The 25,058-nt window shown below is 52.4% G+C and overlaps 1 protein-coding gene across 1 annotated transcript; it reads left to right on the top strand.

Moving 5' to 3' along the window:
- Positions 1–1,181: 1,181 nt before the first annotated feature.
- KPNB1 (karyopherin subunit beta 1) lies at positions 1,182–20,584 on the top strand. Its single transcript, XM_035347700.1, has 20 exons — positions 1,182–1,391; positions 2,892–3,092; positions 4,340–4,492; positions 5,562–5,621; positions 5,971–6,060; positions 6,499–6,609; positions 7,837–7,938; positions 9,025–9,249; positions 9,470–9,661; positions 10,915–11,045; positions 12,220–12,367; positions 12,642–12,713; positions 15,019–15,163; positions 16,106–16,188; positions 16,809–16,916; positions 17,174–17,317; positions 17,423–17,528; positions 17,865–17,979; positions 18,589–18,750; positions 19,297–20,584. Coding segments are annotated over exons 2-20 (2,265 nt in total). The 5' UTR covers positions 1,182–1,391; positions 2,892–2,975; the 3' UTR covers positions 19,298–20,584.
- The last annotated feature ends 4,474 nt before the right edge of the window (positions 20,585–25,058 follow it).

Consider the following 25,058-nt stretch of genomic DNA (forward strand, 5'->3'; position numbering starts at 1 on the left):
GCCGGTGGCGCGGCCCCGGGGCCCCCTGAAGCCCCTGGGGTTGGGCCTTGGGCCTGAACGGCCCCCCTCGGGGACCGGCCGCCCCGCCCCGCGCCCCGTGCCCTCCCCCCCCCCGCCCGGTGTGCAGCCCCCGCCCAGCCCAGGGCAGCCAAGGGGGCTCCTCGCCCCCCCCCTCCCAGCTCCTCACCGGCGTTTCCGCGGCCCTGGAAGGGCTCCTGTGGGTCTCGGGCCTGAAAGACTTCCTTTTTTAGCAAGAATTCTTCCTAAAGCTTTGTGAGAATGATTTGAGATCTTGGGGCGTTGGGGCTGGCTCCCTCTTAAAGACGGCAGCGCTGGCGCTTTGCCTCTGAGCGGCTCCTCGCTTCTAGTCCGGTATTCCGAAATCAGAGGCAAACCGTGAGCGTTCCTGACGGACGGGAGGCCCTCGGGGGGTGCTGCCCGGAGCACTGACGTTGCAGAGCGCTTCCCCTGCCTCGCGCTTGCCGGCTGCAGTTGCCCCACGTGTTTCTCTTTCCAAATTCTGCGTTTCAAACCCTGGGAGCGCCGCACAGCCCAGCGAGGAGGCTTTGGTCGGGAGGTGTGCTGCATCGCCCACAAATGAAGTCCAGGATAGTGGAGTTGTTTTTTCTGTTGAACTTCTGGGAGTTCAGCTAAATTCTCAGAGGAGCTGTTTTTGGTGCCCTGAAACCTTCCCGTGTGCCTTACGCACTGTGACACGGACCCGGCGGTGGGCTGGGTGCAGCCGCCTGTCAGATGTTCTTGGGGGAGCCACGTCCCTGCCTGGCACGGAGCGGCTTCGAGAGCCCCGCGGCTGTTCCCAGCCTTTCCTGGAAGGTTTCCTTAGCGGGCAAAGGCTCCGTGCAGCCAGCGGGACGCTGCTGAGACCTCGGGTTGGGCGCTTGCCTCGAAGCGAGGCAGCGAGCGGCTCCTCGCCGCGTTTGACACCCACCCAGGGGACGCAAACCTCGGCTGCAGACCCGGGTCGTTGCTTACAGCAGTGCTTCAGGCAGGCCCTGGTGGGGACGGTGGCGTTCCCTCGGCTGAGCCGATGACACCCGGCGAAGTCGGGGCCCGTTCACGCCTCCTCCCAGCGGCTGGGCGCGTAACCCCGAGCGGGTGGGGGTCTCGTGGCCGGGGGGGTGCTGGGGGCTCGGGCTGGGTCTCAGCGCCCTCCTCCTCCCTCTCCTCCTCTTCCTCCTCGTCCGCAGCCGACCTTCCTGGTGGAACTGTCCAGAGTGCTGGCCAACCCCGGCAACAGCCAGGTGGCGCGGGTGGCGGCCGGGCTGCAGATCAAGAACTCCCTCACCTCCAAGGACCCCGACATCAAGGCCCAGTACCAGCAGCGGTGGCTCGCCATCGACGCCAATGCCCGCAGAGAGGTCAAGAACTATGTGAGTCCCGCTTCTCCCTTCTTTCTGTTCTGGTTTTCTGGTTTTAGCCAGCTGGTTTCTCTTGGGGGGTGGGGGGGAGTGATGAACGTCTCCTCCATCGGTTTCCCCCCTCGCTCTCCCGCTTGCCGGCTGCTCCCTTTCCCGTACCTTGACTTAGCTGCGGTGCTCCGGTGCTTACAGCCCCTGTAACCTGTGGAATCGCTGGGCTGAAAACCAGGCGGCTGCGAGGCTGCTGCTTCTCGCAGTCGCGTGGCCGTGCGAGGGGGTCTGAGCAGTCGGGTGTGCTGGAGCTGGGCACGGCTCCCCCGCTCCGCGGTTTCAGCTGGGTTGGTTTTGTTTCCTTGTACTTGAGCGGCTTCCTCGACCGTTCTCCAGTCCCTCGTGGATGCCTTCGAGGCGCTCTGTGTGCGCGCAGGGCCTGGCAGGCTTCACGTGTCGGAGGAAGGTGGCCACCAACAGGCAGGTTCCACGTGGGGAGCGGCGTGGTTGCACCTCTGCCCGGGTGAGGGATCTGCCTCAGCACCCCTGGGCTCTGCCGCAGCGAGCTCAGGACCCGCAGTGGAGCACGTGGTGGCTGAGGTCTTCGGCAGGATCGCAGCTCTCAGACTGCTGCGTGTTAGAGCGACCAAAGCCGCTTTACTGCTGCGTTACGTCAAGCCAAAGCGAAGTCCTTTGTGCCTTCCCGTGCTGTCACGTTCGGTGCTTCCCCGTAACAGTTCCCCTCGGCTGGGCCTTTCCTCGGCTGTGAGGGTTTGCCGTTACCTCCACCACCGTGGGGAGGAGCTGAGTGGCCAATTAGCGTGCGTTGATTATGATTAGCTGCTAGAGGGTTGGCAGCTCCTGCTCCTCGTCCCGTGGTGAAGCTGTGCGGTGTCTGGTGCCAGCCGGTGCTGTCAGCCCGCGGCCTTCCCCTCGGTCCAGGGGTGGAGTGGGGATGGGGAAGAGCTGGAGCGAGTCTGGGAGAAACTAAAAGACGAGAGGAGTGGGGCGTTTGGGCAGGCTGTGGGAGGCCGGTGGGCCGCCAGAAATGGGACACAGCGCCGTGCCCCTCCCTCCGTTGGGTTTCCTGACAGTTCTGAGGTGTACAAAAAGTTTCCCTTCCGATTGACTGCAAGCAAAAAGAAATAGCATTTAGCCACACGCGGATCGTCTTGGCATGAGCGGCATTTCGGGAGCGTTGTAACCACGTTTGCTCAGCTGTTGTAAGCCGGCTCCGCGGTGCCAGCAGGGAGGGACGGCCGGTGAGCAGGAGCACGCGGCGCTGCGCGGGGGCCGCGGAGGATGTGGTGGCAGCGTGTGCGGTCGCTTCCTGCAAGGGGTCGCCCTGGCCAAGTTCATCTCAAACGTTACGTGGCTGTGGTCGGGGGCCTGTCTGCGGGAGGAGAAATGAGACGAGCGAGCAGCTTCACCGAGGAAGGGGCGCGGCGGTGAGAGCACCCAGCTGCAGCGCCCGTCGCCCCGGGTGCTGACCCGAGCCCTCGCGCCGATCTCTTCCCGCAGGTCCTGCAGACGCTGGGCACGGAGACCTACCGGCCCAGCTCCGCCTCGCAGTGCGTGGCCGGCATCGCCTGCGCCGAGATCCCCATGAGCCAGTGGCCCGAGCTCATTCCCCAGTTGGTGGCTAACGTAACGAACCAGCACAGCACAGAGCACATGAAAGAGTCCACGCTGGAGGCCATCGGATACATCTGCCAGGACATTGTGAGTATGTTTGAAGCGTGCCGAGCTGCCCTAACCTCTCCCAGCACATCTCGCAGGCTTCCGTTCCGTACAGCTTCCCTGGTAAGCTGTCAGCCTCCTCTCGGCGGTGTGCTGGGGCTTGTCCCGAGCATCCCTCAGCGGACAGAGTGACAGGCAGCAAACGTGCAGGAATGGGGGCTGAAAGAGCTGACCTGCTTTCACAGCAGAAATCCAGGTCACCTTCCGTAAGGTGCGGACTGAACTCTGCCGCCGCAGCCGTGAGGTGGGGAGGGGTGCAGTGAGAAACCTTCAGCCTGTGGCTGCTTGGGGAGGTGCCGCAGATGAGCGGGAGCGCTCGGCCCTTTGGGCGTTAGCTCCATCCTGCACGAGGAGCCCGTACTGAGAACGAAGGAGGTTTTGATGCACAGGCAAGAACACCTCGCTCTTTGGGGCACCGTCTACGAAAGGTCTCAAGGTTTTATGAGCGCAGGTTGCGGGGTCACGGCGTGTCATCAGGTATCTGCCCTGAAACGCCCGCTAAGCCCCTGCGCGCTGCCAGACCTACCGCTGAAAAACAAAACGGGCTGCCGCGTGCCGCTGAATGCCTGTGGGAGTGCAGGTACAGCACGTTGCTTGATGAACTTCAGCGTGGGGAGGCAGGGCCAGAGATCTGCTCGGTGTTCCTGTCAGGCTGCAGGGGACGGGTTTACTCGTGAGCAGGTGTGGTTGCCGACGTGCCCGTGCCTCTCCTTTGCTGACTGCCGCTGCCCCAGGCGGGCTGCCCGCGGGCAGGGGGGCGCAGCGTGGGCATCGCAGCCCCCTCGGGAGCAGGCGGGGAGCTCGGGGGCGCGTGGTGTCTGCAGACGGCGCCCCTCTCGTGGAGGACAGGGAAAAGGGGGTGAGGGAGGCGCCCTTGGGCAAGGTGAGGAGCAGTAAAAGACGAGCGGGGACAGGTAGTGACAGGAGCAGGCGGAGTAAGGGACAGGGAAGGAGCAGTGGAAGGGGGCTTGTGAAAGCCACCTGAGGAGGTGCGTGCTTGTCTCCATCTGCAGTTCAGTCTTCTCTTTTCTGCATGGGAAGCTGTGAAGGTGTGCAGGTACGTGAATCTCCTGCGCTTGTGTTCCAGTGGTCCCAGTGAACAAAAGGCTTCTTGGCCTTGATGCCTGAACAATTCCTGCTTGTAGATTTTGGGATCAAAATTTGATGATACTTTAAAATACAGAGAAAGTTGTTCAGCTGGCAAGTCATCTTGTCAACACTTCTTTTAGGACCCAGAGCAACTTCAGGACAAATCCAATGAGATCCTGACAGCTATCATCCAGGGAATGAGAAAGGAAGAGCCCAGCAACAATGTGAAGCTAGCAGCTACTAATGCACTCCTGAACTCTTTGGAATTCACCAAAGCAAATTTTGACAAAGAGGTAAGGGGGACAGCAGTAGTGATTCTTGGCCTAAACGTGCAAGGACTGAATCCACGGTCTGTGATGAGAAATCATGCACCACGCTGAGTTTTGATGCAGAACTCTACGACAGCTGAGACTTGGATTCGTTTCCTGAAGTCCAGGGTGTTCTTGTTGTAGGGCAAAGTGCTATGGCAGGCTTCAGAGGGGTTCATCAATGGAAAGGAAGCATCGTTGACGTTTTAGGATAAATGTGAACTGACCTTAGGGTTTAGCCTATCAGATGCTCTGCTTCCTAATCAAACTCTCCTCTGTAATGCCGCTGCAAGCGTCCAAGCTTGGATCAGCACTTCCTTTCAAGTGGCGTGGCAGCAATCCAGATTTAACTTTGCCTCTGGAAATGGCTGGGGGAGGAAGGCCTGTAAGAGCCTCCCAAACAGGGGCATCTTTGGGGTGTTTGTTTTTTAATTTCCCTTTTTGGATTAAGTATGTTCCCTAGGCCCCTACCAGGAAGAGTGTGGGGAAGATGCAATGTGGAACCTTCAGCTTAGAAGGTCTCTTAATGAAAACCTTTCCTAGGCAACTACTCAGCAGGTGGTGGGGATCAACTGGAGGCCTTCAGAATCTGAGATGCAGGAGCAGACTGTTCCTGTTGGGCTTCAGGGCTGCAAATAGCCTGGGCCTCTGAGTCTGTTCCTTCCATATAAAATGCACAACCATCCAGGTACCGCTCCAAGAAACTTACGTCCTGACTGAGTTTTGAGTTTTCTTGAGGCAATTGCTGAAGTAATTGATGAATCAGTAAGCTTTCTGGGGGGTTGTTTTGCTGTCTCAGAATATTCAGTATCTTCAGCTCTGCCTTACCTATTTTGGACAGCCTGCTAAGCATCTTTTAAAGTGGAGTGGGATTCCAGTTTGAGAAAGAAATGAAAGTGCTGCAGTGAATAGTGACCTGTACCTTTCCTTGATGGTTAGAAGTGTTCTGGGTGCTTGTACTAGCTCTGACCCAAAATACATTCGCCATAGGAAGGCTTGAAAGACTTCAGTGCATTTGTAATGCGGTTCTAATGTGCTTTTATTTCTTCTTCAGTCTGAAAGGCACTTTATTATGCAAGTAGTCTGTGAAGCAACGCAATGTCCGGACACAAGGGTGAGTGAAAACGATAAAATGCAAAGGTGGGTGGAAAAAAGTGCCCTGATCTGCCCCTGTTCCTTTCTTGGGAAGGTGACTAGAATCTCTGGCATCGTAATAAACAATTAAAAAGTGTTATGTAAAATAAACAGCGGTGCACATGCAAATTCTCACAGTCAATTTTATACTTAAAAGTCGTGAACTGCCAAGAGGATTTAAGTTGCTTATGGTGAAAGACCTCACTAGGATGGAGTAAACTCCCTCCGCACAAGGTGGGGTTGTTAGCCTGCGGTAGGCTACAGCTGTGCTTGTTGATCAGAGCACTCAGGGAAATGTCACATCTTTGATCCCTTTTGTACTCCGGCAGGTACGAGTGGCTGCCTTACAGAATTTGGTGAAGATAATGTCCCTTTATTATCAGTATATGGAGACATACATGGGTCCTGCTCTCTTTGCTGTGAGTACTCAGGTTTCTTATGTCGTTGTCTGATCTCTGCTTGTGCTCCCTTGTCTTCCTAGTCTGAGAGGAAAAGCTTTCTTATGATCCTGATTTGGTTTTCTTTCTTTGGATGTAGTTGTGTCTTTGAGTGCCTGCTGTGAATACTTCTCTCCTAGCAAAATCCACAAAGCCAGTGTTGGGTGCCTCAGACGTGAGGCTCCCAAGCGCTGGGACAGTGCAGGCTGCTTGATTTGCTCTGCAGCCCTTACTGGGTGCTGGTGGCTGGCAGACTCCTGAGTGGGGAGGTTGTCTTCAGGAACAGCAACCCAGACGTGGCACATAATTTCAGACAATCCAGAACCTTTTACCACTGGGCTCAAAATCGGGGTGCATATCTGAGGAGAAATAACGCGCTAAAACATTTCTTCCCCCTTCCTTTCTTTTGTGTTTCCAAAGATAACTATTGAAGCAATGAAAAGCGACATAGATGAGGTGGCTCTCCAGGGAATAGAGTTCTGGTCCAACGTCTGCGACGAGGAGATGGACCTCGCTATAGAGGCATCAGAGGTGAGCTTGGAAAGGGCCACTGAAAAGGCAAATGCCTGCGATCATCTGTGTGGGAATGTCAAAACCATGTTTTTAAACCACACTGGAAGTCCTCCTGCTCTTCAGAGCTTCTGCTGCTGCAGGAGAGCCAACCTGAGCCCCTCGTGGGACAGTTCTGGGTCTGTGATGAGACACCATGCACCACTCTGATGCTGCGTGATGCATGTCTGATACAGAAGCTGAGACCTGGGGCTGCATGGAGCCCACAAGGCTTGTTGGCTCTGCGGGCGTCGGGCGTGCTGCAGACATCAGCAGTGTTGTGGCACCCAGCTCAGCTGTTAGCTGCTAGCTTGGGTGCTGGCAGCTCTTAGCCAGGGCTCAGCTACAACTGATTTATTCTGTCGTTCAAGGTAAACGGGAAGCTTGTAGCCAAGGCTGCACAGAGGCCACCATTAGTAGTGTATTTGAGCTGATGCTTCATGAAGTTAGCACCCTGAATTGCTGAGATAAGTTCTATGCTGAAGGGAGAGTGGTTCTTGAATTACCTGCTGTGCGTGGGGCCTGGTGGGCTCTGTGCTATGCTGATGTGTAGGATTTCTAGGGACTGTTAGAGGCACAGGCAACCTAGTCCTTTCCTGGTGTGCAGAAAGATTGATCATGTTCTGTGATACATTATTCATGAGTTAAGTTTAAAATTATGGGATGCAATAAAACTAATCATTATCCTTTACAGTGGATGGGCGGGAGATGAGTTTGGGGCATTGTTCTGCATGCAGATGCTGTTTGCATGAATTAGTTGCGCAGATCAATAACAAACTTAAACTTTGAAGGGCTGTAGATGAATCATACCCATCTTTAAAAGTAGCTAAACATATATTTTGTGTTGCTTGCCCAAAATAGCGAGGATAAAAGGACAGTAAGGTTTAGTCTGTGTGCAGCAAGACCTCTTGCTTTTCCTGCTTGGGGTCACTTGTTAATGATACATAACTGCAAACTGAAAATATTTATATTTGTACCATGTGAGGAGGGGCACAATGCATGCATGGAATGGCAAATTGAACTTGCTTATTGAATATTTAACTGGGCTTGGTGCAGGGTGTCCTTGAGGTTCCTGTGTGTTATGGTAACTTAGTTTGTGTTGGGAAGGAGAGGAAAGCATGCAAAAGGGAATCTGTATCTACTGCAGTTCATAACTCAGACTTGGTGCCTATATAGCCACTGAGAACCATTTCATAACCTTCTTTCTAGGCAGCAGAGCAAGGAAGGCCTCCGGAGCACACCAGCAAATTTTACGCTAAGGGAGCGCTACAGTATTTGGTCCCGATCCTAACACAGACGTTAACAAAACAGGTGAGTTGCAAAATGCCTGCTGCATGTGAAGGTGGTCATCGCTCGCTTGTGCGACTGGCTTCTTGACAGGCTTGGTCCAAAAGCTGCTTTGGGTCCCCTCGGGCAGTTTATAACCGTGTGCTTGCCCTGAGCACCTGTAGCAGCAGCCCTTGGTCTGTGATGAGGCATCGTGCACCGCCCTGACATAATGACGCGTCGTTCCTTAGGGCTGAGACTTTGAGACATAAAGACTGCCGTTTTTATGCTGAATCCTGATAAAACACATTTGTATTTATGATTCCTGAAGAGGTTTTATAGTTACCTGTATTCCTCATGAAATGTTTTTGGAATTAAAGCCAGTACAGAATCTGAGCAGCATTTGAGATCCCATTTCTGGAATTCCTGAGCTTTCCAGTCTCAGCTGTGAGGTCCATGTTTATTTAGTAGCTATTAAGCACTTCACAGCGACTTGTTTGGACTCTGTTTCACAGTCTAATAAAAATTAATGGAATCACTTGTTACAGCAGGTCTAATTATAAAATAAAACTGTTAATTAAGCTGTACAGGATGGAGTTCATTTACTTACTGTGATGAACTGGGAAAGTGGGTGGTGCTGCTAGTGAAACCAGAGAATTGTTTCCTTGTTCTTGTAATGCCGCCTGCTTGGGCAGGAGGTTCTGAAGTGATTGTTAAACCAGGAAAGATAAAACATAATAGAGCCACAGGTACACAGCTTCAGAGGAACTTGGCTGAGCTAACAGCTGGGGGAAGAAGCTATTTAACTGGCTGTATCTAGGTGCAGTGGCCACTCCACAAGGCAAGGATCAAAAAAAAACAACCACAAAACCTCCACCTAGAGGAGAGAGAAGCAGTTTGGAAAATGTGTGAGGCTGCTGTAGTTCTGTCAGTAAGGAGCTAGGAGTCTTACACCGAGACGGAAAGGTACCGATGGTGCAAGGAACTCAGGCTGTTTCTCGAGCACTTCCAGACCTGGACGAACACCTGGCCACAGGGCAGTGTTACTCACAGTACAGCCAACGGGGTGCCACTGCCTCTGGGTGGTAAGAGATTTTCTCCCAGACTGACAGGGTGCTCTTCTCATCCTAGGATGAAAACGATGACGACGATGACTGGAACCCCTGTAAAGCAGCAGGAGTCTGCCTCATGCTCCTGGCGACCTGCTGCGAAGATGACATTGTTCCTCATGTGCTGCCATTTATTAAAGAACACATTAAAAATCCAGATTGGCGATACAGAGATGCAGCTGTGATGGCTTTTGGGTGTATTTTGGAAGGACCAGAGCCTAACCAGCTCAAACCACTAGTTATACAGGTAAGATTATCTGTGTTTCTTGGAGGCTTGTAGAGCAAAAATCTTGGATTTATTTGGAGGAGGACACATGTTTTGCACGTTGCTCTAACCTGAGGAGAAGCAGGAGGTCTGCTTTTAATCTTTACCATAGTAACATATTAAAATTATAAACATTGGCCAGTTTATATTTCCCTATATTGCATATGATCGCACCTTTCTCCTGGCTGCAATTGTGTTCTAGGCAATGCCAACTTTAATAGAACTAATGAAGGACCCCAGCGTTGTGGTTCGAGACACAACAGCATGGACCGTGGGCAGGATCTGTGAGATGCTTCCCGAAGCTGCCATCAATGACATTTACCTCGCTCCACTGCTGCAGTGTCTGATTGAGGGCCTGAGCGCTGAGCCCCGAGTGGCCTCCAATGTGTGCTGGGTAAGGCCCTTTGCTGTTGGGTGTGTGATGAGTCCCTGTTAAAGAAGGCGAGGGGAGCGCAGCTCACAGATACACACACACACAGACATGTGTGCTCACACGCTTCAATAGGCTTCAGAGATGATTCATGACTTGGTCATCCAGCAGGCACAGCTGTTAACTGTAAGTTATCTCAAATCTGTTTAAGAAATAAGTAGTTTCGCATTTTCGAGTAGTTTTGCAGTAGTTTAGCATTTTTCTCCTTTAAAACTAGGTGTAAAGTTACCTTAAGCTTGAAAATGCTGTGGAAGCTGTTCTTGATAGCAGGTGTGATGGGTGCTTAGAGAAGGCGTGCTGGGATTTTTTTTTTCTTGGGGGCAGCTGGATTGCCTCCTAAACCTTGAGGGAGACACAAGATACCTTGTTTCCCGTTACCTAAGCCTGCTTCTGAAGTGGCTTCAAAATTAATTCGAGGAGCATGAATTGTTTTGTTCCCTTACAGAGCTGCAATCCCTCGGGTTGGCTTGCTAACTTCAGCTGTATCATCTTGATGAATGTGTACTACCACGTAGCATATCTGATCTTCCTCTATAAAGAGGATGTGTCCCTTACTGCCTTCTAACAGAGCTGCTAAATAGGAGTTCAGTGAGAGAGGAGTGTTTGCACGTCAAAACAAGTTCTAGAAATGACAGGATTCATTCTGTCAGTATTCCAGAGGTCTGAAGACTTCTAGTCAGCGTGGAAGCTGCTCCCTGATCTGCTGATCCTGGCAAAAGTCCATGTAGCTGTGGCTTTTGTCTTCTGAAGATGATGACTAGTATGCGTCTTCAGCTTGAAGTGAAAATGAGGAGGCTTTCAGCTTTTTTAATCCACCCGTCTCAGAGCTGTTAGAGTTGTTCTGCAGTTGGGAATTTGAGCAGTCTGCAGCCTTGTCTAAACCACGATTTTAACTTGTGATGATAATGCCAGGCAGTGGGTAGAGTCTGTTAATAGCCTGTGTAGTTCAAGCAGTCTGCCTTAATTCAGTTGTTGGGACCAGCAGCACTCTGCAGACGTGTCTGTGGCAGCGCGACTGCCTCGCTCGATGATGCTTACGTTTGAGTCTTCAAAACCTTCATCACCAAAGTTCTGTGCACTAAATCGTTACCAGCTCATGGAGGGAACTGTTAATCCCGCACCTGATTGTTTTTGTTAGCGTAAGAAGTGTTGGGGTATGTGTTTCTGGACTTGCAAGAGTAAACTCACGTAATGGAAATGGTTGTTCTGTGTTTCAGGCCTTCACTAGTCTTGCTGAAGCTGCCTATGAAGCTGCAGATGTAGCTGATGATCAGGAAGAACCAGCAACCTACTGCTTATCCTCTTCATTTGAGCTTATAGTTCAGAAACTTCTGGAGACCACAGATAGGTAACGTTAACCCAGCTGGTTTAAGCTCTACAAAGATTTTGTTGTTGTTTTAAGCAAAACAAAACTTTAGGCTGTTGGTTGTCTTTCTCTTGCAGCTTAAATCTGAACGATGTTTTATTAGATGGGGCTTTCTGACTTCATGTGAAATGTAGAACACTTCCAGAGGAAGAACACCATTAATAGAGAACCATTTCCCATTGTTTTGTCCCTGCCTGCTTTTAGTAAGCCTGGGCTTTCCCCCAAGAGTGCCTCTTCCATGTTTTCCTTTGAAGTTTTGGACCACAGTGTAAGACTGCGTAGATCTTTGTACGATATTCGGCAGACTCTTAAAGGTTGGCTAGAAGGCCACTGAATAATCAGGTTCGCAGCAAGACCTAACTAGTTTGCTGTGAATGTTTTGTGCTGTGGTCGTTGCTGCCATGTTAAATCCATTTATGTTAGCACCAGGTACTCCCAGAAGAGTTGAGGGCTTAGTTAGGCTTGATACTGTCCTTCTCCCAACGCAGCTCAAATATAAACAGACAAGGCAAAATATTTTCTCAGTTCTGCAGAGGCAAAAATAAGGGTAATGAAGTTCTGCCTTCAAGGTTGTATAAAGAATCTCGGCAGCTCTGCAGTTCAGTCCTCGAATCAGTTCAATCCTCAGCTGAAGCCCTTTGCTTCAGGATAACTTCTTCAGTGGTGTCCCTGTCTGAACAATTCAAAGCCCTAACTCTTCCCGTCTCGTTCTCTTCCAACCAGCAGCGTAGTGTCTCGCTCAAGGCTCTGAATTCTGTCTTAGCATAGATCTCCTCTGTCTTTGTTTCAAGCTTAACACCCTCACTGATGTCTCAGAGGGGTGTCAGAGAGGTAGTAATGTATGCCTCTCGCCTCTTGAGACCATTTCTTCCCAGGCAGGGTAACAGCACACAAAGATGTGGGTTTGAAGCGTTTTCTGCTCCTGGACTTGCTGTCTGGGACTGAAGATAGTGGAAGTCATTAATAACAAATGAAGAAAATGGTCCAAAAATGGCTTCAGAAATTTAATTTACTTTCAAGTCTTGGAATACAGAAATGTGATTTGCTTCAGCTTGTCACAACGCTAAAATTTAGCTGTTACCAATTTACTAAAAAAAAGTCTGTTTCTAAGCAAGTCTGAGCACTGGGAGCTGCAAACACATTCCTTCTGTTACAGGCCTGATGGACACCAGAATAACTTGAGGAGCTCTGCGTACGAAGCTCTGATGGAAATAGTGAAAAATAGTGCCAAGGACTGTTACCCTGCTGTCCAAAAGACAACTCTGGTCATTATGGAACGGCTTCAGCAAGTTCTGCAGATGGAGGTAGGTGAACGTGATGCTGAAACCCCTGCTGTACGGCTTCATCCGGAATAGAAGAACGAGCGTTGTTGCTGGCTGTATACATCATGGTGTAATGTCTCCTTGGTTTTTAGAGACAGTAGATATATTAAGCTTACAAACAGCACCTCTCATCCCAAATTTTCAAGAAGCAAATATTTAAAATGGATTTTCTGCAACTCGTAGTGCTGTCAAAATCTGCTGGGTTTTCATGGGCTGTGAAGAAGGCGTTCTATATGTGGGGTTTGTTCTTTTTCAGTCTCATATCCAGAGCACTTCAGACAGAATCCAGTTCAACGATCTTCAGTCCCTTCTCTGTGCTACTCTCCAGGTAAGTTCCTGTTTCCTACATAGCGGCTTTGGGATGAGGTGGTTTCAGGGGTGTCCCTGAGCCCCCAGGGATGCAGACTTAGCTCCGGTGTTGATCTCTGAAGGGGGAGTTGAGACCTGTGGGAGGTGGTGCAGGGCTCAGAAGGCTTCGCCCCTTGCAGCAGAGTAGGACTCACCAAGTTGAAAACAACTTTTCTTTAAAATACCGCCTTGGACCTTGTACGTGGCATGTTAAGGGCTGTCTGTGTGTTCAGATGGGCTCTCAGATCAGCTATGGGCTGAACAACTGCTCTGGTTGGCACAGGCAAAAAAAAAAAAAATCTCCATAACAGCTTTAATTTGTTCATCTGCCTCTTGTGGCTGGTGTTCTTATTTAAAACGGCACTAATTAAAATGCACTAAGTGTCCTTGAAATTAAACATCTGGTAATGAACAGCCCACGTGACTTGGAGCACTAGCACATTTCGGTTCCTTGCCTGTTCTTACGAAGTCTGCTGAAAACAGCCACCTCTTTTTCTAAAACCGCCCTGGACGTTGATCAGACCTTCCACCTGAGATGCGGGGTGTTGGATATCGCAGCTTTCCTGTTTGCGCTGCGGGAGGAGCAGCGCTGTGCTGTCATGCCCAGCTTATTAAAAGTTACAAGGTGCTGCTTTAGAAGTGTATAATAGACGTGGATCCAGCACCAGCACAGCTCTGTGCAGCTCGCAGAAGAAAGGATTTTCTCCTGGAGATGCAGCTGAGTAGCATGTCATCTGAAATAAAAGCAGAGTTCCGCATCCCTCTCTGCTCAGATTTATTCCTTTGTTCTGTTTTGTTACCCATTCTCTGGGGCTTGTCTTTCATTTCTGTTAGCTGAGGAGACCGGGCATTTTCCTCACCTGCGGGTGAAAACCTGCCTCTCTTGGCCGTGGGCTTCAGCTTCCATTCCCATAAGTGAGGTTATAAAATCTCCTGGGCATTGTCTTCAATTTGGTTTGAGAATCACGACTTACTCCTCCGAATTCAAAAGACTGTGGCGTTAGCTGATGCTTTGATGCTCTGTGATTTTTAGGGTACTTTTTCAAATAAAAGGTAGGTGGAAGCGATCTGTCCTGGTGGTGGGATTTAATGGGGAGACCTCAGTCACTGAGGTCTTTGGGGACACCTCTGTTCCCTTCTGGAAACCAGTACAGATAGCACACGTGGAATTAAGCTGCTAGTTTTAATTTGCAGACACAGCTTTCTTCGTTATCACAAAATCTGAGCTTTAAGTATTTACAGTAGCTGCAGCAGATCCCTAATTCCATTAAGCACAAATTAGCAGGGACATTTCTTCAGTGTCAGTCAAACATGCCACTTTGTGACGTGGCATTTCCAGCGGAAGAGAGAAACCACTACGAGCATCCAACAGGGGGAAAACATTTCTTAATATTTAAAAGCAACGAGAAAATCAAGACCTGTTATTTGATCAAACTCAATCTCTTCGGAGTGATTCGGTTTAAAGAATCAGGCGTCAAATAATTATTTTCCTGTGCAGGTTAAGGGATCGATCTTTTCATGGAAAGTGCAATTTTACTGTAAATAAGGATAAGTCAAAACTGTGTTCCGTAGCCTGTACACCGAAAGGGACGATCGGGACTGTATGGTGGGAGCAGAGCCGAGGTGAAGCCCTGGCATTTGCCTGGGGAGCCCTCCTGCTCGCCGTGACGTGCTGCGGTGCTCCCCAGGCTGCTCGCCTGGTGTGCTGGGCTGCCTCTGCTCTCTTCAGAAATCAGTTGTGCTTTTCAGATGCCTCAGTGCTAAACACGTTCATGTAAACTAATGCATTTTGCATTGTTTCTATGTTAATTTATTCTCCGCTTATCCTGGATAGGAGAGGTTTGCCTGCGGTTAGCAGTAGGCAGGCTCGCATCTCGGTTCACCGGCCGGCATCTCCAAGTTTAATTCTTCGGTGCAGAAGCAAAGCTTCCCCGCAGCCTCTAATTGGCAGTAAGAGCTTGTCACGTTGCTGTGATGGAAAAGGGGCTTTTTTTGTAGGGCTGAATTTGGGCTGGTCACATTTAATGCCAGCTTACAAAAGGAAGGCCTGGAGAGCAGCAGGAAAGGTAAATTCTGCTTGTTCTGTGGCTGGGAAATGGAGTGCAGCCGTAAGGGATGGGACTTGGCGCTCGCACTGACAAAGCATATTTTTGCAGTGGTGAAGTTCAAACAGCAGCCTTGTTTTTAGCAGCCCGGTGTGGTCCTGGGTGTTCAGAGGCAGCACAGGAGATGCGGAGGCATAACTCAGCCCAGCAGTTACAGTCTCTTTTCCCTTTCCTGCCTAGAACGTCCTCCGGAAGGTTCAGCACCAGGACGCGCTGCAGATCTCGGACGTGGTGATGGCATCGCTGCTGAGGATGTTCCAGAGCACCGCCGGCTCGGGGGGCGTGCAGGAGGACGCCCTGATGGCAGTCAGCACCCTGGTGGAAGGTCGGTGCGGAGCTGGGGGTGCTGGGGGGAGCGGGGCTGGGGCAGAGCCCGTGCACTTCCTTCTCTTTTTGACTATCTGGCAAAAAAAACAGCACTGGTTCCTGCCTTGCTTGAGGTGCGGTTTTGACCGCACAGCTCACCACATCTGTCACTGAAGCCCTGAGACTGCCTGATTATGCTAGACTGTGTTTCTTGAATGAATAGCTCGTTTTCCGTTAATAACGTAGTTACAATGCAAATTTTGCCAGGAAAAAGAGCTAGCGCTACCCTGTGCAGTGCTGAGCACAATGGGAACCTGCTGGCTTCGTGCTGCTGCAGCGCCGGCTGAACGTTATCTTAATGATTCATACTTGCCTGCTGCCTGAGACCCGTTGCTGTTTTGGGATGTTTTGTCAATGGCTGATTTAGAGTCATTGTTCTTATTTAAAAGAAATCACACCGGCAAAGAGCAGCGCTAGAGTGAGTCGGGATTTGTGAAGCCCAATAAAATTGGGGTTGTGGCAGCGCAGGCAGCTGGAGCCTCATGGTTCGTGTTCAGGAGCTGCTGTCTGGAGCTCCAGGAGCAGTGCTGCCGAACGCCCCGGGGCGCAGAGCTGGGCAGTGGTGCTCCTGCTCTCGCTGCGCTGACCCCAGCGTGCAGAGCCCTGCCTGAAGGGTGCTGCTGCGTCCCCCTCGCTCGGGCAGGGAGCGCCCGGCATCGTTTCTTAGCGCGGGGTGGGGAAGGGGTTGTTAAAAGCCTGCGAGGAGTTGGGTGCTCTGGATGTATTTCAGCAGTGCTCAGTTTTGGTCTAATGTCTAGTGGAGAATTGATTTGCTGTGCTTCTGTGGAAAATACAGGTACTGCTTTGGGGTAGAATACGTTGAGTTTCTGTTTTTGGTGAGTTCCATCAAATACATAGAGGGCTGGGATTTTTTTCTAATGAGAATATTTTCCATGCACAGTCCTAGGTGGAGAGTTTCTGAAGTACATGGATGCCTTCAAACCGTTCCTTGGCATCGGACTGAAGAACTACGCAGAGTACCAGGTGGGTCAAACGAGGCCACCCTGTGCTTGTGACCTCTAAGGTCTCATCTGCGCTCAGGTGCTGAGTTCAGCACGTGTGCATCTGTAAAACACCACAGCTTTTGGTGGTGAAGCAAAAATTGGAGCCCCATAGATTCTTCTGTAATTACTGTCTGCATGCTCAAGCTTAGACTCTCTTCTACTTAATTCAGCAGAAGGCCTTAATTGGCTTTACACCTGGGTTTTCCCAGTGGCTGCATCTTAGTTGGCCTTGATGAGGAGAGAGGTTGCTGCTGGCTGTGAATTTTCAGTAGAAGGTCAAGTCGTGGCTCTTGCTGTGGGGCGGACATTTAGGCTGCTGCATTAGTGTTGGTTCAGAACAAGGGCCTTCCCTGGACCCCTTGCCTCCTTCCCTGGACCCCTTGCCTCCCGGCTGGTTGTGTGGTCAGCTCTTCAGGGCTTTCTGCAAGTGCTGTAACAGCAGCTGCTGAGCCCCTGCTTTATGCGAGGGTCGTTACTGTCGGTGACTTCAGTGGTGGCAGACTCTCACCTCCTCTTAGCGCTTTGTTCAGCTGGAGCCGTACGGGCAGTGAGGAAGGCTGACTCACTGGGTGGGTGTCTGACTCGCTGTTCTATTTGCAGGTTTGTCTGGCTGCAGTGGGCCTGGTTGGTGACTTATGCAGAGCCCTGCAATCCAACATCCTGCCTTTTTGTGACGAGGTTATGCAGCTGCTCCTGGAGAACTTGGGGGTGAGTGTTTACCTTCTCATTAGCTGGTTAGTAACAGTTGGCTTGCACATTGAGAGGAAAAGTGGGAGGTGGGAGAAGCAGAAGTGTTAGGCATGCTCTGAAGATCCCGTGTTTGACAACTATGTTGCTTAGTGTTTGAATTGAATCCAAATTTATTGAGGATAAGGATTTACGTGTCAAGTAAATGTCTTAATTTATTAGCTCCTCCCCTCTTAGAAAAGTGCAGCTGCATGTAATGGTGCTGAAATCTCTTCCAGAATGAAAACGTTCATAGGTCTGTGAAGCCGCAGATTCTCTCGGTGTTTGGTGACATTGCCCTTGCTATTGGAGGAGAATTTAAGAAGTACCTGGACGTTGTACTGAATACCCTCCAGCAGGCTTCCCAAGCACAGGTCGATAAGGTAAGCCACCAGCGTGCCCTGCGGTTCATTAAAATCACAAACATTAAGGGCTGTGCACACTTCATCAAGGCGCTGCTCATACGTGCTCTCTTCTTGCCTTTTCAGTCTGACTATGACATGGTGGATTACCTGAATGAGCTGCGGGAGGGCTGCCTGGAAGCTTACACTGGCATCATCCAAGGATTGAAAGGAGACCAAGAAAATGTGCACCGTGAGTACCTGTCCTGGTGTGGTCTTCCTGTGGCTGAAGTGACGGAGGGAGATGGGAAGAGCCCTGTTTGGATAAGCTGTTTGGCGGTAGTTGTCACATCCACAGGCACATTCTTGTTAATCCACTTCTGCGTGGGAGGGAACGCTCGCTGCCACGAGCAGGGAACGGGCTTAGAGCCCTCCGTTACGGTGTTTCTTCCTCTGGCGTGCGTTTTTCTTCATATATCAGGGTGGTTCTGGGGTCGAATTCCGGCTATCTGGGAGTGTGCTGGAAGCCCTTGTAAAATGGTTAAACGTGAGCTGTGTTTCTCCCTGTAACGAAGCTGTTCTCTTTCAGCTGATGTGATGCTGGTGCAGCCCAGAGTAGAATTTATTCTGTCTTACATTGACCACATTGCTGGAGACGAGGATCATACAGACGGCGTAGTGGCGTGTGCTGCTGGACTGATAGGGTGAGCATCCTGATCCCGTTTGAGAACTTAGAGCCCGCTCGTTAGATGGAAGTCTCTGTGCAGCAGCCGTAGTGTCTGAAGCTGCATTTTCGTGGCTGTCTGAAGCATTTGATGTCAGTTTTGGATTTTTTTTCAGTCAAGCACTGAACATTTAGCTGAACTTGTGAAGTGGGTAACACAGGTGAGGTCCTTAACTGGCAGGGTAAAAAAAACAGGTACGAGATTGAGTTGTTGAAGTTTCTGTAACGTGCAGATCAGGGATTTTTCAAGGATGATCTGAGTTTAAAAGCAAAAAACCCAAACCCTCGGTTCTGGGATGTGGAAGAACTCAGGCCAGGGCATCTTAATCTTTTCTGGGGAATTTAGGGGGAGAGCTGATGGAAACGCTGGGGAGATCAGTCTTTGGACAGGAGATTGAATGTCTCCAGTTAGTCACAATTTCAGAAGACTGTTCAGCTCTCCTACTGCTGAAATTAGTGACCATATGCAGCATTTTGAAAAGGACATTAGCTGTGAGTCAGATTTCTTTTAGCTAGCAAGAACTGATCAGAGCGGTACTGGCACATCTGTTTGTGGCACTCAGCCTCAAAGCCTCTCTTGCTTCTTCAGGGATTTGTGTACAGCATTTGGAAAAGATGTACTGAAATTAGTAGAAGCTAGACCCATGATACATGAACTGCTAACTGAAGGAAGAAGATCCAAGACGAACAAAACAAAAACCCTTGCTACCTGGGCGACTAAAGAACTGAGAAAACTGAAGAATCAAGCTTGGTAAGGGATTACACCCACCTCCTTTTCATGTTGCATAATTACGAAATTGGCTGAACTCCTGAGTCTGAAAGAGATGCTGCACAAAAGCCTTGTTCTGTATAGAAGGTTGTTTTTAATTTATTGTTCTGTAAACAAGCCCCATCTGTGGTCTCGTGTATCAGAACAAATGCAAACAGGAAAAGAGTGAACTGCTTGACTCGGACAGGACCGGGTGTAGACTCGAGGGCTTCTTGCATTGTGAATGCTTTGTCCTCGCTGGGCTGGGACAATCCTGAACTCCTCCAAGCAGAGCTGAAGCCCGTTTACTCCGCAGTCCCCCTGAAGTACCTTGTAAAAGGAGCAGATTGTTGAGGGGTGTGACAGTGCCTGCATTTGGGAGGATAAGCCTGTTAGAGCTTTCTCACCCTGCTGAGAATTTTGATAACATCCCCGGTATTTCCCTTTTCTTTCTGTGAAGTCAGCTTTTTCCACTCGCTGCTAGTGTCTCGTGTTGCCCGGCCCTGGGACTTTGCGTGTGGTTTTTTGACCAGCCCTTTCTGCTTGCAGATCTGTTACCATTGGGATGACACCTGAGACCCCCACTGGAAATCTCCAATCTTTTGAAAAAACCCGGAAGTGAGGAGTGTGCACGGATGCTGAATGTTTGGGAATGAGAGGATGAGTGAGTGAGGCTTGGAACACACCACATTGAAAATCCCGCCACAGCACCAGCAGCGGCGCTGTTAGCGAGCTGAGCACTGACTTGCGTCGGAAGCCTGGCCTCGGCCACCTTCGGGAAGAGGGGACGGCCGGCTCCTGCTGGGGAACGGGCAGCCTCTCCCGACAGACCCGGGCTGGCGTCCCTGGAGCGGCCGGTCTGGAAGAGGAAGCAGGGCTCAGCCGGGGCGCGCTCTGCCCGAGGTCGGCTCTGGCTGCTGGGAGAGATGGAGCCCGGGCCTCCAGCCGCCCGCGGCAACCTTGGCCACGCGATGCTGTCGGTGCACGGGATAAAAGGAGGGGTGAAGGATTTTCAGTCTAAGAGTGAGTGTGTGTGAATGAGGCGGTATCCACATTCTCAACTTCAAGTCATTGCAGTTTATCTTTTCCCAAAAAAGGGTTAGCTGTTGCATTTCATAAACTAACCGAAGTTCAGTCTACTGATGCAGCATAAGAGATGTAAAAAAGAAAAGAGGAAAAAAAGGAAAGTCGCTCTTTAGGGCTTTTTATTTTAGGGAAACACTGACGAATGTTCAGAGCTCCCGTTCTGAGTGACGCTTTTCATGATCTCGTTTCATCAAAGCGCCTTTCCTTCCTTAATATTGTTCAACTGTGAATGTAGAAATGGGGGAAAAAAGAAAAAAAAAATTAAAAAAAAAAAAAAGCAAACTCTTGCGTTAGAGGGTATAGAAGTAAATTGTCAAAAAGATTTCAGGCTTACAAACAAAACTATAAGCGTTAAGTGCTCCGAATTGGCAGTGAGAACGCAAAGGGAAAGATCTCTCCTGACTTGTACTGTAGCAGCCCGAACACCCACAAAAATTGTGCCAAAGAGTTGAAAAACAAAATAAAACTTCAGGTAATATTTTGGATTGCAAAATGAGGATAAATTCAATGTTCAAACAAAATCTGATAAAATGCCATTTGGAAACTGCTTGGCCTTTTGTGCTCTTTATTTGATCAAATCTAATGTGGTATTGGTCTCTTGCTGCACTTCAAAAACAAAAAAAAGGAAAAAAGAAATTTATATAAAATATATATATACTGACTTGAGCTTACACAAGACGGCACTTGTAAAAGGTTATATTTTTCCACTGCAGTTGAAGATTAATAAAATGGTGTCAAACATTCCCCAAAACTTCCTTTTTGTATTCTTGGTCTTTCCAGTAAAAGGGGAACCCATTAACAATTTTATAATAGAGTAGTAACAGTCTGATGGGCAACTCTGAAAGGAATTGGCTGCTTACTACTTCCCCAATCACGCGATGTCTTACTTTCACATGAAGGATCAGAATCTCATTTCTTCTTAAATGAGACTTTTGCTTTTGAGGAATAGTCCCTTGCTTATCCTAGATTGTCAGCAATAAGCCAAGGAAAACGGAGGAGGTGCAGGGCTTCAGAGTATTTTTCATTTCACTTCTATTAATGCAGCTGTTGATACTACCAGCATTTCACTCTGCAGTTTAACGTGGACATTTTTAAAAGCTGCTTGTGGGAGGGAGAGTAGAAAACCTTAGCCAGTATTTTGTTTGTTTCCTTTTGCTTTGTGTTTCTTTTTTTTCCAGGAAGCAGGTGGCAATCTGCTTTATTCCCCAGTTTCCTTTTCCCAGTCTGATCCTCGGACCCGCTGTCATGGAGTCCGCTTTTGTTGCCCATCTGCACTGCAGCATCCACAATAGCTCTTGTACAGGGTATCAGATATGTGCCTTTCAGTGCTGGGTTCAGATTGCAGTCGAAGTGCCGACTTTGAACCAGTGTACAAAAAAATAATAAAACCTCCCAGGTGCTGAGGCGAGGAGGAGCTCCGCTGACCGGGAGCGCCAGCCAGCTCCTGAGCACGGGTAGCGAGAGGCCTGGGCCACGTCTCGAGTAATGCCTTTTCTTTTTATTTTGTTTCTTGAGGTGGGGTGGGATTTCCTTTAAAAAAAAAAAAAAAAAAAAAAGAGAAAAAGCCATTCCTGAAGTTGGGGAGGGGGCGTGGAGGGAAGAAATCTGATCATTCCTCAGTGCTACCTGTTTCTGTCCTGTGTGGCTGTTCAGCTGTAGACAGCAGGAGAATAAAGTACACTGAGACAGTAGTGGAAACAAACCCGTGTCTGTCCTGTTTGTTTGGGGCTCTGGGGGCTTCGTTCGCTTCAGGGGAGCAGCTGGCTCGGAGGGAGCGCAAGCACCTCTTGGGCTTCCTGCGGGCTCCTGCAGAGCTGCTTTCGCTGTGGCTGGGCGCAGCCGGTGGAGCCCCCGCCACGTCCTCCAGGGGCTGCTCCAGCACCTCCTGGGGCTGTGCCTGGGGCCGTGTCCGGCTCCTTGCCCTGCCCCAGTGCCTCGGCAGGGTGAGGTTGGCCTCCAGGGGTGCCCAGCCGGGCTCCTCTGTCGTTTCCTCGGGCACGCCAAGCGAAGGAGCCGGCGCTTCCCCCAGCAAAGCCCGGATCAGCTGCGACACTGCGGTGCCGTTACCGGGGTGCCGTTCCCGCGCCTCCTCCCCGCTGTGACGCGCTAACGGCGCCTGGAGAGGACCCCGCCGCTCACAAACCGGTAGGCCCGATTCATTTACCTTCTAAATAAAAGCCGCTTTATTTCGGGTTTCCTTACTTTTTTGCTGCTTCGTTTGACAACGCCGCTGCTGCTCCCCCCCCCCCCGCCAGCCACGGCCCCCGCGGTGCTCCGAGACGGCGTGGGTGTGCGGCGGCCGCGCGCTTCCTGCGGGGAGCCGGGGGTGACGGCGGCGTGGCGGCGGCGTGGCAGCTGCCATCTGTGCCACCGAGCACACGGGGCCCTGCGCGACGCTTCCCGGGGACGGCGCTCGGCCTCCTCCCGGCGCTCGGCCCCATCCGCGCTGCGGGGCTCAGCTTCTGCGGGCGCCAGGCCCCGGGGAGCAGCCGTGGGCAGGAGAAACCCAAATCCTGCGCAGGGCCTGAGAGGAGCGGGCTGGGGGCGCTCGGCTTCCTGCTCCCGGGGGGGACAGCGAGGCCCCGGCCCTGCTTCAGCGCGGGGCCGCTGTCTGGCACCCGGCGGGCTCAGGGCCCGGTGGCTTCAGCGGCTGGCGCTCGCTCCCCGGTGACGCCGCGCTTTGGGCTGAGCTGCTCCTCGTTTCCCCGCCGCTCCTTAGCCCTGCTGTTCCCGAGGCGCTGGCTGCGAGTGCAAACGGAGCAGGAGCTCCACACACAGCGGTGGGAATCTGGTGAACGCCCTCGTGCCGGGAACCCGGGGTGCTGGAAGAAACTGCGCTGCAGGTGCCCGGAGCCAGGTGTGGGTGGGCTCCGCTAGGCCCAGGGGGGTTCTGTGTCCCCCGGCCGTGTGCTCTCCCCCAGCCCCTGCACCCTCCTGCACAGCCGGGGGGGCCGCAGGGCCTTACCTGAGCCTGAGGGCAGCACGGAAACCACAGCGCTGTGACGGTGGATGTCCGCCGCCGCTGCCCTCCTCGGTGCAAGCCGTGATGGCTTGACACAAACGTGTGGCTGCCTCTTAGCAAGGTTTGTGCTTGAAACTGCAGCTCCGGGGCAGCTCAGAGCCCTCCCGGGCAGATCCTGTCCCCCCAGGTCACAGCTTCCATGGGGTAACAACACAAGCGTCACCTTTGGACCAAGCACGAAGATGGGAGCGCGTGGATGAGGGGACTCAGGGTGTGCAGGGGGCTTGGGCACCCTCCTCCACCCACGCTGCCGCAGCCCCGGGCTCTCCTGGGGATGCAGAGGGGCCAGAGCCGGGCGATGCCCCCAGGCCAGGGGAGCCCTGCGTGGCAGGGAGATGAGCTCAGCGTCGGCCTCTCGAATGCCTGGTGCTCTTCTTTCAGACAAGTGCTGCTCCGCAACGGGCACAGATAAGCCAAGTGGAAAATGATCTGAGGTTTTCCACTCTAAGTGGCCGTGTGGCAGAGTGATTAGGTTCTCTGCACAATGATGCATCTGCGCTGGTCTAACCTCGCTGCTTAAAATAGCGCTTCTACCAGCGTGTCTGTGGCTGCCGGTGTAAATCAAGTTTCATAGCCCTGCCCTAGACCCTTGTGAGCGAGCAAAAAGCGATGGGCAAATTACCGCTCGTCCCAGAGGCAGCGGCCCAGGCGCTGTGCGAGGCTCTTCCCTAACACACGGCGATGGCCTGGGCCCGTGCCCTGCATGCGGCCCCTCGGTGGGGCTGGGGGGCCCCAGGCTGTGCCCCCTGCACTGCCACCCATGAGGGCTGCGCAGCCCCGCACGGCACCTGCCTCCTTTGCTCACACGCATGGGCGAGGACTCGCTGTTTTCTTTGCGTCAAAATTAACTTCAAACCTGATGGAAAACCTTAATTTGCACTTCAAAGCACTGTGCAGCAATCTGCGAGCATGAGCAGAGCCTGAGCTGATGCTCGTTTTTTTTTCTGGGCCCTGTTTGCGGCACAGCCCGGCCCCGTGGCTCCTGCTGCCTCTCGCAGGGTGACTGCTCCCGGACTCGCTGGGGCTCTTCTGGGGCACCCCCGGCCCCAGTTCCTCCTCTCTCGGCCGTGCACCAGACGTGACGCGTTGCTTCCCTGGCAGAAATTCAGATGGAAATGGCTCTGCTCGGCTCGCAGCAGCCCATTAGCAGCCTGATGCCTGTCCTGGCTGCAGGGCAGCGTGAGCGGGGGGAGGCAGCGGCAGCGCATCCGTCTCCAAAAACCTCCTGGGCCTAACGCTGCGATTTTGGCTCGGGAAGGCCCAGCGCCGTGCCCAGGGTTGGCCCCAGCCCTGGGGCTGCCTCGGCCTTCCCAAGGGACCTGCTGATGCGGGGCGGCGGGGGTCCGGCCCTGCTGCCAACCACCCCTCTCCCGCTCCGAGAGCGAAGCTCCCGGGTGCCGAGTGACGTCCGCTGAATCACCACCGCGCTCTCGCGGCACAGCCGAGCCGCCATCCAGGCGATGATACAGCTGCGCTATACATAGCGCCGGGAGGGGGGTCTGCAGCGGGGGTGCAGGATGGGGCCCCGCGGGAGCGCCTCTGCCAGGGGCTTCGCCGCCGTTCGCTGTGTGCGGGGACGGCGCTGCCGCGCTCGGCCCAAAGTGCGGCGTTGTCCTCGCCGTTTCCCTGCCCCGACGCCTCTTCCCCCAGCCCCGGCACGAGCCATCGCGTGGCGGAGGCAGATGGAGGGGCCGGGGATCGCTCCCGTGCTGACGTCTCCGTCTCGCCTCCGTCACCAGCGCCTGAACGGGAGCGGAGCCGCCCCGGTCATGAGCCGGGAAACGGCTCCCGGGCCCCATCTCACACCTGAGGGCCTTGGCAGAGACCTGCACGCCTGTGGGGCCGGCGGCGGTGCCGTGGGTCTGTCCGCGAGGTGCCGTGGGTCTGTCCGGCTGCTCCCGGCTTCCAGGCTGGCACCGGGCCCCGCTCCCCGAGCCGGGGGCTGCCACGGTTTGCCCCCAGAGCAGGGCACAGCTCGCTGGGGGAGCCCTCGGAGGTAGCGGCAGCGGCAAAAGCAGAGCAGCTATTAATAAACCATGTGCAGCAAAACGAAAAAAACGTAATTCCATAATGGAAGCGGCTCCGAGGGAACAATTCAGGGAATAAAATGTTCTCCCAGCCCCCACAGCATGTGGCTGCGGCTCTGCTCAGCCCTCGGCCCCACTGCGACAGGGCCGGTGATGGGAGATGAAAGAAGCTCCCC

The sequence above is a fragment of the Oxyura jamaicensis genome, chromosome 27 (genome assembly GCF_011077185.1).
Source record: "Oxyura jamaicensis isolate SHBP4307 breed ruddy duck chromosome 27, BPBGC_Ojam_1.0, whole genome shotgun sequence".
Lineage (NCBI taxonomy): Eukaryota > Metazoa > Chordata > Aves > Anseriformes > Anatidae > Oxyura > Oxyura jamaicensis.

What these genes read in the sequence shown, in the direction of transcription:
- KPNB1 (XM_035347700.1), top strand. Translation starts at nt 2,976, where the DNA reads ATGAGCCAGTGGCCCGAGCTCATTCCCCAGTTGGTGGCTAACGTAACG. An exon ending in CTTCTGGAGACCACAGATAG is followed by an intron (nt 11,046 to 12,219) that starts GTAACGTTAACC and finishes CTTCTGTTACAG; the next exon opens with GCCTGATGGACACCAGAATA. An exon ending in AGTCAGCACCCTGGTGGAAG is followed by an intron (nt 15,164 to 16,105) that starts GTCGGTGCGGAG and finishes TTCCATGCACAG; the next exon opens with TCCTAGGTGGAGAGTTTCTG.